This window comes from Hirundo rustica, chromosome 2 (genome assembly GCF_015227805.2).
Source record: "Hirundo rustica isolate bHirRus1 chromosome 2, bHirRus1.pri.v3, whole genome shotgun sequence".
Classification (NCBI taxonomy): domain Eukaryota; kingdom Metazoa; phylum Chordata; class Aves; order Passeriformes; family Hirundinidae; genus Hirundo; species Hirundo rustica.
In genome coordinates, this window is record NC_053451.1 from 54,344,978 (window position 1) to 54,357,290 (window position 12,313).

The window sequence follows — 12,313 nt, forward strand, 5'->3', positions numbered from 1 at the left end:
CAGGCAATAAAAATCCCACAGTGACTTAAATGAGACTGAATTTGTGAACAACGAGCTACCTATAAGAATCCCGATGCCCTTCATACAAAATAAGTAAACATCAGTTTCCACCTAATATTTATTTCTTGGAAGTTCAAGACTAATCCCATTTGGCATATTTTAAGGAAGTGAGCCCTTGACCCCAAATGTTTATGGGCTGTAACAGTAAGTCCAATTAAAAAAAAAAAAAAAAAAAAAGCACATTTTAAAACTGCTCTTAAAATCAGATTGGTTTTAGGCACAATTTTAAGAAAGACAGCACTTCACCTCACGTTTAAAGTAAAAGGGGGTAAGTGTGACTGATACAGCCCATCCAGTAAGATATTTGTGGGTATGAAAATTTCTGTTAACAAGGATGTCTGAATATCTGTATTAACCCCCTGGCCCCTACAAGACAGATAACATAATACCACATGGGTTACATTACTTACATCATGCTTCATACTGTAATAAAATGTTAAGGGAGCCTTCTAGGTGAAATGCCACAAAATAATGCACCGATTGAAATAATGAGAAACAACTTAATCCCAGACTGGTTTGGAGATAAATAAACCTTCAGATGCAAGTAATCAAATTACCTGCTGTCTGCAAAACATTCTACATCAGCAGGTCATGGCACAACATTTATTGATATTTTTCTGTAGATAAATAAAAATGTGAAGTGGGCACAGGTAGGCTTCTATAGTAATGTTATCAATATTTACTGTGTTTGTTGGAGCCCAGCTTTTGGGTCCTGTTCTGGGTGCTGTGTGTGCTGTAGGAATGCAGAAATAGACATAGGAATGCTTGTGTAACCCAAAGACCACAAGTAACGTTACAGCTTTTTTAATTGCATGGTATTCTGTCTCTGTGAAAGGGTCAAAAAGCTGGCCCCAAACAGTGCTTTGAAAAACCAAATTAGAAGTGCAATGACAGCACACTGTAGCAGACTTTGCAGTAGAATTTAACTGAGTAAATTAGGAGAGGTTTTGAACACCTGAAGAAGTACTCTAGAAGCAAAGAGTACCTTCTTCAAACACTCAGAGAAGGACAGGTCTGGCAAATAAGGAGACAGAGCTACTCACAGATGCACCTGCCAGGCTTGGCTGTGCGACTCTTTCATTTCAGCGAGCCACGTCTGAGTTTTCAAAGAATTTAAAAAGAGAAAGGTGGAGGGCGGGGGAAGGAAAAGGAAATTAAAAAAACGGGGTTCTTGTTACTTGGCGCCCGGAATAACTGAGCAGTAAATTTCCGTGAAGTAGTCCCTTTCTCACGTGTGAGCCTCCTTGATGCCACACCTACTACCTGCCCATCATAATCAGTGTCCTCTTTTTAAATATATGTACATATGCATATATACCTGAATTATCCTTTATATGCACGTACATACGTACAATACATCCTTTAGGAGGCTGCGCCGGTCGCCTCACGACACGGAGACAACCGCGGAAAAGGAGCATCAGGGGTTGCACTCCTTCTCCACTAGATTTTAATTTCCAGAGGAAAGATGGGGCGTTAATGTTGAATTTTTTATTTTTTTTTTAAATTTTATTTCACTTTAGCCCGCCATGTCGCGGCGGGGCGGGGCCGTGCGGGGCGGCCGTTGCGCCTGCGCGGTGCGGGGGGTGCGGCCGGCCATGGCCGCCTCCGTGTTCTGCTGCTTCTCCTGGTGCCGGGATGGCGGCGCCGGGCACATCCCGCTCAAGGAGATGCCGGCCGTGCACCTGGACACGCAGCGCATGGGTGAGCGGGGCAGGGCCGCTGCCGCCGGCGGGCAGGGCCGCAGCCCCGGGGCTAGCCGCTGGGAATGTCGCTTTGGGACTGCTTCTTTAGCAGGAATTGGCAGTTTTCGGGAGGGGAAAAAAAAAAAAAAAAAAAAAAAAAAAGGAAGCTTGGTTTGAAAAGTGGTTTAAAGCAGTTTGGGTTTAACCGAAGTTGATCGGCACAATGAGTATGTGAGGTGCCCCGCGGGGGCAGGCTGCCCGGCGAGGGCTGTCGCGGTCAGGGTGGCGCGGGTGGTTCAGAGCCGGCGGGCCCAGTTTACAGAACCGCAGAATCTGTGGGGTCGGGAAAGACTTCTGAGGTCACCCAGTCCAACCTGTGACCCAACACCACCATGTCGGCCAGACCGGGGCACTTAATGCCACGTCCAGCCTTTCCTTAGACATCTCCAGGGACGGAGACTCCACCTCCAGTTACGGCAGTGGAGATGAGAAAGGAGCCCGGCCATGCAGTCCTGTCCGTGCTGCTCTTCTGAGGATTACCCTTAGCATGAGCTGTCCGCAGAACCGTGCCCGGGCTTTGTTGAGGAGAGAAGGGATCTGGGCCAGCGGCGGCAGAGCCGAGGGGAGAGAGCTGGGGAGGAATAGGTACGGTCCAGTGCTCGAGCACAGTTGTTAGCCACAGCCTCCCGTGTGCTTGCCCGGGACAACAGTGCCTGAAGATGAAGTCGTCCAGTGGAGAAGGAGAACTTAGCTGAGGATTTTTTTTTTTTTTCTCTCTGTATTGGCAGGCACACTTCTGATAAGACTGTTTCAGAGACTAACTAAACACCTTGCAATTCCATCAATCATTTCTGCCCGATATGCTTTTCCTTCTTGTTGCAGAATGCTTTTTCTCCGATGTTAGAGAACAGAGTGCAGGGCTTTGGTCTCACAGTGAACTCTTTCTGACTAAATTGTAAGTTATGCTTCTAATGTGGCTTAGCAAAGGTTGTAATCAGCATGGTCCATAAAGACCGAGAGGTGAAAATTAGATCAGCTTATAGATTTGAAATAAATAAACCCTAGTGGAAAGATGAACTAGCCTGTAAACCATCTTCCTTCTCTTGCTTCAAAGTACAGCCCATCATCATATTCCTCACAGACTAATGAAAGTTTTACTTGGGGCAAAAGGAACAAAAACTGGTCTCAATGTTTAGGGCTTTTGAGGGCTGCTTTCAGATTTCTGAAATGTTTTGAAGTTCTGTGGGGTGTTTTTTTTTCTTCTTGCAGGAACAGATGTCGTCATTGTTAAAACTGGAAGAAGAATATGTGGTACGGGAGGCTGCTTAGCCAATGCACCTTTGCATCAGAACAAGAGCTATTTTGAGTTTAAAATCCAGTCCACAGGTTAGTCAGCAAACAGTATACAACTTTAAATTTGGGAGGTATGTTACATTGCCTGCTGGTGGCAATATCTCAAATGCTCAGCACATGTGTCTTCCTAATTGCATCCTTGAACTTGTGAACACTGGAGAGATTTATAAGGTACTGTGTGAAAGGAAATTTCTTTTTTTTCTTTTCTCCTTTTTATTTTGACTCCAAAATATTAAAAATAATAGTAAGTTTATTAATAGAGGAGTGCAAATACTAAGCCTCCACATTGTTTTTTATGCTGTTATAGGCATGTTTTTCAGATGGCATATTTTAGAAATTACTTTTGCTCAATAAATGCTTAGGACCACTTAAAACACAGTAGCTATAAAGTATTTTTAAGGAGTGTCGTTTATCCAATGATATTTGTATTTATTTGTCTACCCTCTTTTGCTCGTAGCAGGCACTGTTTGCCCAAGCAAGGGTAGGACTCCTTGTGCTACCCGTTGCTCTCCAGATCAAGGGTGTAGCACTTATTCTGACACTGCCTTATCCAGGGGAACCTTTCAGCACCTTGTTCCTTTAGTTGTTCCTACAAATACAGTCAGTTTCACTGCTACAGAGAGCACTCCAGGCTTGCCCGTATTCTAGCAGGAAAAATCATCCTGTATTTTTAAAAGCTGCTAGCAGATGCTCTAAAAATGAAACTGTGCTTTCCCTAAGAGTGTGTAGGAAGAGGAGAAGAAGAAGGGAAGTGTTAGTCCAGAGACAGGCCTTACGTACCAGTTGGAGTTTGATGCTGAAACTTCTTGGGTAAGAGTTGTTTGCCTTCAGGTGGGTTGGAGTGCAGGCAGCGTGTACATAGATCTGCCCAGAACACCTTGCAGTCCAACTAGTTGCTTATTTTTAAGCTACATGTAAACCCATATCCATCTTGGCAATTTTATTATCCTTTATGTTAGGAAGAATCCATTGCAGGTGTTGTTCATACATGGTCATTATTCACACAGGTAGTGTGTCCATCTTCTTACACTTGAGAAACATGGGAAATAAACTCTTCTGGTCCCTGTGAGCCTTTTTTCCTCTCTTCCTGTGCCCCAAGGCAGGAGAACTGTAGAAGACTTAAAGTAAATCTTTGATTTCCAGAAGTGTCTCTGCACAGTCAATGAGAGGTTTTCTATGGGGTCGTTCTGACAATTGTAAAGTTTTCTGAAGTCAAATCACACTCTTGTCCTTTTCATTCTTGGCGTTAGAATAAATTATTCTACAGTTTCATCTTTTGAAAATAAGTTTCTTATATTTTGGCCTCGTTTTAGTTTTTTCTAGACTAAACAGTCCTAGTTTATTGGGGTTTTTTCTTTGTCTCCTTGTAGATTAAATTTTTACACTTTTGATTGGTTTTTTTGTTTCTTCAACAATATCTCTAGTCAGCCTAATTTGTGTTGAGGTGCAGTGCTTAAAATGGATGCTCTGCTTCAGCTGCAGCAGCAGTAGATGACCTCATCTGTTTTATACATGCCACACATCCAGAAGTTTTCCACAGCAGCAGGGCACAGTCACACTCAGCAAGTGGTCTGTGAACTGGTTACTGTATTTGTGCCACTCACTGTTCCTACTTACCTGCTCTTCTTCATAATTGAGTAAAAGCAGATGCACTTTATTTCTAACCAGTTAGTCAGGATCACTTTAAACTTGAGGGGCCTCTCAAGAGCTTGCAGTCCTGTCAGGTTGAGATTGGCAGCACATTTAATCAACACATTGTTACGTTATTCAAGTAATTGGTGGGGTTACAGAACAGTATCTGACCTTGTGCATTCAATGCAAAACCTCAAACCCCACTTGAGTCATCTTTTTTGATTTGACAGAGTGCTACTGATGAGTAATCCTGGAATAGTTTTCTAGCCGCTCGTGCCTTTGCATTGCTGTAACTGTCTAGACCGTGTTTTCATCATTTGACTATTTCAGTGTTGTATGAGTTTCAAAAATATTACCAAAACAAGGTCTATAACATTAACACTTCCTTTTTTTCTATAAGACTAGTCAAACTAGCTGAGAAAGGAAAATCTGTTGTTTACAGATCTATGCTAGTTGGATTTATTTTTTCTATCCTCCTACAGTCATAGAGTTTGTTTTCAGTGTTTTTCTGGGAGTAAAAGTTGAGCTGAATGATTAGAGTTCTCTTTTTCAGAGATCCTTCTTTTTCAAGATAGATGCTGTTTGTTTCCTGTGGCTACTTGTGCTGGATCTGGTCAGGATGAAGTTAATTATCCTCATAGCGGCTGCTGTGGTTCTGTGTTTTAGATTTGTGACCAAAGCAATACTGATAACCAAACAATACTGATAACACACCAACATTTTAGCTATTGCTGAGCAGGGCCTGCACAGCATCAAAACCTCCTCTGTTTCTCACTCTGCCCCTCCAGTGAATACAGCTGGGGTTGCATAAGAGCTTGTGAGGGAACATAACCAGGTGGATGACCCAAACTAACCAAAGAGATATTCCATACCACATACCACCTGTCTTGTTCAGGAGTAAATGGGAGAGGAAGGGATTTAGGGAGATTAGCCATCTTTTGCTTGAGAATTGGCTGGGCATCAGTCTGCCCATGAGAGGTGGTGAGCGATTGCCATTTCATCCCTTTGTTTTGTTGTCTCTTTCACTTCTGCTTTACTTACTAAACAATTTTTATTTTTAGCCACAAGTTTTCTTGGTTTTACTCTTCCTTTCCTCTTCCTCCATTCCATGGGGGCCTGGCAGGGGCGGAAAGAGAATGACTGGCTGGATGGTGCTCGGCTGCCAGAGCTACCAGAGCTAGTCTACAATAGTTCTGGTATTTCCAGGATGTATTTACTGGTAGTACCATCATGGCATTAGTTAAAAAACAAATTCTTTATGCTGTCCTGCTTCAGTCAGTCTTCAAAATAACATGGTTTTTCCCTTACTATTTTAATGTCACATTTTAGGGATTTGGGGTATTGGAGTTGCAACCCAGAAAGCAAATTTGAATCAAATTCCACTTGGTCGAGATGTCCACAGCCTGGTGATGAGAAATGATGGAGCTCTCTACTATAACAATGAGGAGAAAAATAGGCTACCAGCAAACAGCCTTCCTCAGGAGGGTGATGTGGTGGTGAGTTTCTTAAGACTTTCTTGCTTCCTCACCTCTTCCCAAATGCCTCTTATTTGCAGCTCTGTGATCAAACTGACTGTTCTAAATCAAACTGTTCAGTTTCCACCCCCCAGTTTGGAAAGTGCTGGGATATAAATTCCTGTTGTCTTTGAATGGATCAGCAGCCTGGATATGGGTGGACTTCATTCCTGGTATTGATAGGTTCCTAAGGAGGGATGGACTTGACCAGAGTTTGAGAAATGGTTTTTGATGCTCTATTGCAGTATCTACCTGACTGATAACTCTCATCACAAGGATCTTTTATTGTTTGAGATGGGACCTGCCTGAACAAATAATGTGCTGGAATGCATAACGTGGCTATGCACCATGCCCAGCTGAACTCAAGATCCCTTAGCTAACTGGTTAATGATTAGAAGGACAGGGGGGAGCAGGGATGGGTCCTGGGTGGTAAATTAATTGTATTTTTAGCCAAACTTTTGTAGTTCATGGGGATATTAAGTGGGGAAGGGGGTAATGTGCACTGGAAAAATGATTGAGGGAAAATGTCTTTTTTTTTTTTTTTTTTTTTCCTTACTCTTTCAGGTTTCTCAAAGCATGCTTAAGTGGCTTTGTTCAAAGTGTTGTTTTTTAGTACTGTCATTTTCTCCGTGTCTTCTTACATATTTTCAAAAGTACATGAGAGCAATGCAATGAAAATGAGACCATTTATCACCCCTATTTTTTCATGCTGACAACTTGCCTCTCTGTAGCATGGTTAGAAATGCCATCTTTAGAAGCCCCAAACAGCTAAGGGTGACATCTCCACCCTTTACCCTCAGATACAGTACTGTTCCCTTCTGAAACTGTTTTTGAAGGGTTGCAGGCTGTTTTCAGGATTTGGTGAACTAGTGTGGTCTGAACAGCTTCAAATAATTACAACCCCACCCCGATGTGTTACTGCTGACTCCCCCATTTCCATAAATATCAAGTTATTTTGTTCTGTCACGAAAACAGAATTTTGAAGTCCTGCATGAGCACACAAATTGTCACACTCAGAAACACCAAAGCAGGGAGAAAAGTCCTTTAGCTAGCAGATAAGTAAGTTACTATCTTGTTAGTGTTTGCTTTCTGCCCTGTGGTCAGCATATTCATAGCATTGCGTGTGAAACCGCGGTCTGTTGCTGCCAGCAGAGTAAATGGAACTGAGAGCGGTTTCCATATGGAGGCATACAAGGATGAACTTGGTTCATAGCATCATTATTTATTATTTATTATTTCCGTGAGAAGATGCAAATGAGAAGATTGCAAACTGCCTCATACTCAAAATCGTTGAACATCTTGTGTTTCTTTAACGTGGTGAAGTTTGGAAATTCGTTCCGTAAACTCAGTAAGATGCAAAGTGTATTGTGCAGTAGTGTGCTGCATCTCAGCTGAACGGGTGTTAAGGAATCCTGAGTATTTGAAAATACAGATGTTACTGCTCATTTATTAACTTCTAGTCCTCAGCAGGAATATGTCAAGTGAGATTTCGTAGGATGCTGTGTTTTGCATAGTGGTGTTAAAATCTGCCCGTGCCTAAGGAAGCCAAGTTAGGCAGCAGTCTTGTGTATATAAACTTGCTGATGCTTTTTTTTTTTCTTAATTTTCTGTACTTTGTAGGGCATTACATATGACCATGTAGAATTAAATGTATATTTAAATGGCAAGAATATGCATTGTCCAGCTTCAGGAATCAGGGGGACTGTCTATCCAGTGGTCTATGGTAAGTCAGAGATTTTCAAGCTGTTGCACATTAGGGAAAATATTTTCATTCCAGTTCTGTTTTGTGATCTTTTCATTTTGTGTATTCTTCTCACTTAAATGGAACACACATCAATCATCTATTCTTGGCAACTACAACAATTAATTACATGAAAATGCAAACCTAGGAAATTGAGAAATAATATTTTTGCCTCATTTTTGATGCTGCTTAATAGGAAAAAAAGCACTGCTTACTGACTGCTTACAGTGTCCACATCCAGCAAGCTGGGAGGTTGCTGTACTCAGTCTAAAAGTTGCCAGGTAAAAAAAATATGGAGCACATGGCAGACTTGTGGGTTAATCTGATTTATCTATGGAGCTTGATATTTGTGCATTTCAATTTCACGTAACTCATAGATGCCTGCAGTGTTACATAGCAATAGAATCGTTGTTTGTATTTTCTTGAACTTCCTGTGCAGTTTCTGCCCATTGCCACTTGTCCTATTGCTCAGCACCACCCAGCAGTGCCTGGATCCACCCTCTTCAGATACAGATATTGATGGGGTCTCTTCTCAGTCATCTCTTCTCAAGGCTGAACAGGCCCAGCTCCCTCAGCCTTTTCTCATAGAAGAGGTGCTCCAATCCCCTCATCATCTTTGTCACCATACTCCTCCGCACCTACTGCGGGAGCTCCATCTTCAGTTTAGCTGAGCCTCATCTAAGCAGTAGCCAAGATAATTTTGGTCTTAAGGATAACCCTTAGCTATGTGATGGGGACAATTTTTATTTTCATGATAGGTTCCTAATGAACTTGTTGGCGTATTTCCATTTATATCTTGATACATTTTGATAGATAGGGGGTTTTATGACCAGGAAGAAAATAACTCCAGATGTGTTGTAGAGTCTTTGAAGCCTGTAAATGTAGCGGGTGAATTGCTCGGAGCCGTCAGGGTGGGATCGTTTTCTGTGGCCAAGTTGCGATGTGTCCTTCAGCCACGCGATGGCGCTGCGAAAACGCGGTGGCGGCTCCGCGCGCTCTCCCCGTGCGAAGCCCTCATTTTGCAGCAGCAGGAGAGTTACTGTGTGGCTGCAGCCTCCCTGGATTTTGGAGGGGGTCTTACACAGCATGGAGAATGAAGGTCGCTTTCAGAAAATGCTTGGTGGCGTGTTAGCCTACTGTTAATCTTTCTTCTCTGACTAAAAAGTTCCATGCCTGGGGAATGAATGGTGACCTTTTGTTGCCAGGCTCTTTTTGTCTTCTTCCACAAGTGGGCATAATTTCATCATAATTATCATGTCTCGCATATATAGCTATAACTTGAAGCCTGCAGGTTGTTTTTGTACACTATTTACTTGGTATAAACTACAAGTGTCCTTAATTTAATGTGAACTTCTAGTCCTGTGGAAGGATTTGGCCATACAGAAGAGAGTTTCTTTTTTTAATTAACGTTTGCTCTATTCAGACTAGAACAACAGATATATTTTTAAAAGGAACGTGATAGATCAGGCAAACACAGTGTCAAGCTTGAGTAGATAAAACAAAAAATTGGACTTAAAGATTATTTCCTACAGCAGTTGTACCTCACACACTTTAATGGAAGCAGGACATAAACACTGCGTAAGTACTAGAGAACTGTACAAACACACTGATATGAGTTTTCACAAAGTCTAGGAGGGAAAAATTCCGACCTTGTCTCTGAGATAGCTAAATTCCAAAATATGGAGATGAGACTTTCCTTGTTTGAACTAATGTTGATAGTCTGCCAGGTTCATCTCAGAAGCTGTCTTTGAAAGAGACCTTGTTTTTCTGACTAGGTAGGTGTTTCAGTTTGGTAGTGAAGTACACAGAAGTGGTGCTCTGAAAATACTCAGCAGTTCCTTTTTTATATTCTACATTGAAAGTGTGGTTGCAGGTGGGTAGATTATGCAGGGAGTCAAAAACTGGGAGAAGTTCTGTAAAAAAACCACATTAACTTTCAGCTTCAAGAAGCAGTCAAAGAAGCTCTCTTTGGATCATATGCTAAAACTGATGGTTTGATACCAACCACTGCAGACATGTGAAACCTTGTAAACCTTCAAAAAACCACTGTGGACAGCTGAAACTCCAGCAGAATTAGGAAGAGAAAAATACACACATGAAAAGGTGACATCCCTGCAAGGTTTATCTGGTAGCATCCTTAATCTGTAGATTTCTGGAGAAATGGAGTAGAAAATTTGGAATCAATATCCTGAAGCTCTGCTAACACTTCCAGTGAAATTAGACATTCTCATTGACTTCACTAAGGCATCTTTACCGAGCAGACAGTAGAGAAGAGAGATGGTTTGCTCTCCTGGCATAAGGACTTACCAAATTAATTGACGAGATTTCTTTTAATTGCATATACGTAATGGATGTATTGAAGAAATTCTTTGTGGTTTGAGCACAGTCTACAGTCTGTTAAGATGGTGTAAAAGAGGATCAAACTGTAAGTGCTCCTTCTCTAATTCCTTCTTTTTGGTTCTCCTCTGCAGTTGATGACAGTGCCATTCTGGATTGTCAGTTCAGTGAATTTTATCACACACCTCCACCCGGGTTTGAAAAGATCCTCTTTGAGCAGCAAATCTTCTGAATGTCTTCATACTGAGAATTTGCACCCTGCACTGTTACAAAAGCTTTGTCATCTTGAAGCCTCATTTTACTTTTAAGAAACATATCTGTATTTTTAGTAAGTATTTGTGACTGTTGTCTGCAGAATAAATATGTTAACTGCAACACCATGTAAATGTGTTGCAAATAAGAGTTTTCTGGCGCATTGTTTTGTGGTTGAAAATGAGTGTTTTGGGGCAGGGTTTTTCTCTGATTTGTACTTGATGCATAAGGAGACTAAGGGATATTGCTGTTGTCACTATTCAGTATTTTGAATAAACTGGAGCTCTGTAAGGCAAATAGTTCTTACACATATGATAGCTATGGAGATGGATAGTTCTCATTATTTTTCCCCCCTGCCTTTTTCTCACAGAAATTATGTAATTTCTTTGAAGGATGCACTGTGTTCTAATCTGTAATTTGGAGTTGTGGTCCCAGTTCTGCACAATACTAATAATACAATGGCATAACTAGCAGCTAGATACCTTTTTTTGGCAAGGTGTAGATTAATCCATTCCCTCAGTCTTAGACCAACAAGTACAGCTTATCTGTTTCTTCTAGCTTTTCATTTGCTTTTATTGTGACAAAATAAAAAATAGACTATTTTATTATAGTAATACTTTTTTTGTGGAACTTTAAAAAGTAAACCTGAAAACTGCCTGTGTTTTTGAGGACCACCGTGCTCTGTTACTCTGGCAAGAGAGTAAGTACAGATCACTCAACTTGGGTAAGCAAAGATCCAGGTGAAGGATATGAGATGTTATGGTGAAGCCTTACATCTAAACTGTAAATGAGATTATTCTCTTATGGAATAGCATATTTAATTTCTTTGTGGATCATTTATAAAAGGCTAAGACATTGTTCTAAAATGTGATGCCCTTGAATATACATTGTGAGATGCTATTTTTTCCCCTCTTGTCATATTTAATACACTTCCTAGAAGAATCTATATTGTAAAAAAATATCTTCATACTGAATGTTTGTGTTTCGGTTTTGGCTTTTCCTGGGTTAATGTGTTTGCATAAATGATTTTATTTAAATGTTTTTAGAAATTACCTTATTCTGAAATTTTCAAATACAAACAGCTTTCTCAAAGCCTTTCACCTTAGGATTTACTGCATCTGTCTTCATTCTGTGGCCCATGTTTTCATTCCTTTTAGCCTTGCTGTCACATGACAGTATTGAGTAGAACTTTTCAACCTTGTCAGCATTATGGTGTAAACCTTGGGAGATTAGAGTGCAATTTTATCATTTTCCTTTGAAATCTGCTCAAATCAGAGTAAGGTAGAGAAATAAAATATAAATCCTAAAACAGCTTCCCCCCACCCCTCCCTTTTTTCTGGACTTAATATTTTTCCCAATTTGCTCTACCCCATTCCCCCAGCAGCACAGAGGGACAAGGAATGGGGGCTGTGGTCAGTTCCCCACGCGTTGTCTCTGCTGCTCCTTTTTCCTCAGGGGAAGAACTCACATTCTCTCCTTGCTCCAGCATGGGTCCCTCCCTTGGGAGGCAGTTCTCCAGAATTTCTCCACTGTGAGTCCTTTCCATAGGCTGCAGTTCTTCATGATCTGCTCCACCATGGATCCCTTACACTGGGTGCCGTCCTTCAGGAACAGATAGCTCCAGCATGGGTCCCCATGGGGTCTGTTCTGGGTCACTGCCTCCTTTGGGCATCTGTGGGGTCCTTAACAGGCTGCAGGTGGATCTCTGCTCCCCCATGGATCCCCACGGGCTGCAGGGGCAC

The 12,313-nt window shown here is 41.5% G+C and overlaps 1 protein-coding gene across 1 annotated transcript; it reads left to right on the forward strand.

Annotated features, from left to right (window-relative positions):
- The first annotated feature begins 1,627 nt into the window (after nucleotides 1-1,627).
- Nucleotides 1,628-11,153, forward strand: SPRYD7 (SPRY domain containing 7). The gene is made up of 5 exons (XM_040056480.2): nucleotides 1,628-1,761; nucleotides 3,012-3,128; nucleotides 6,057-6,223; nucleotides 7,862-7,964; nucleotides 10,454-11,153. The coding sequence occupies exons 1-5, from the start codon at nucleotides 1,656-1,658 to the stop codon at nucleotides 10,549-10,551; spliced, it is 591 nt and encodes a 196-aa protein (XP_039912414.1). The 5' UTR covers nucleotides 1,628-1,655; the 3' UTR covers nucleotides 10,552-11,153.
- Nucleotides 11,154-12,313: the final 1,160 nt, after the last annotated feature.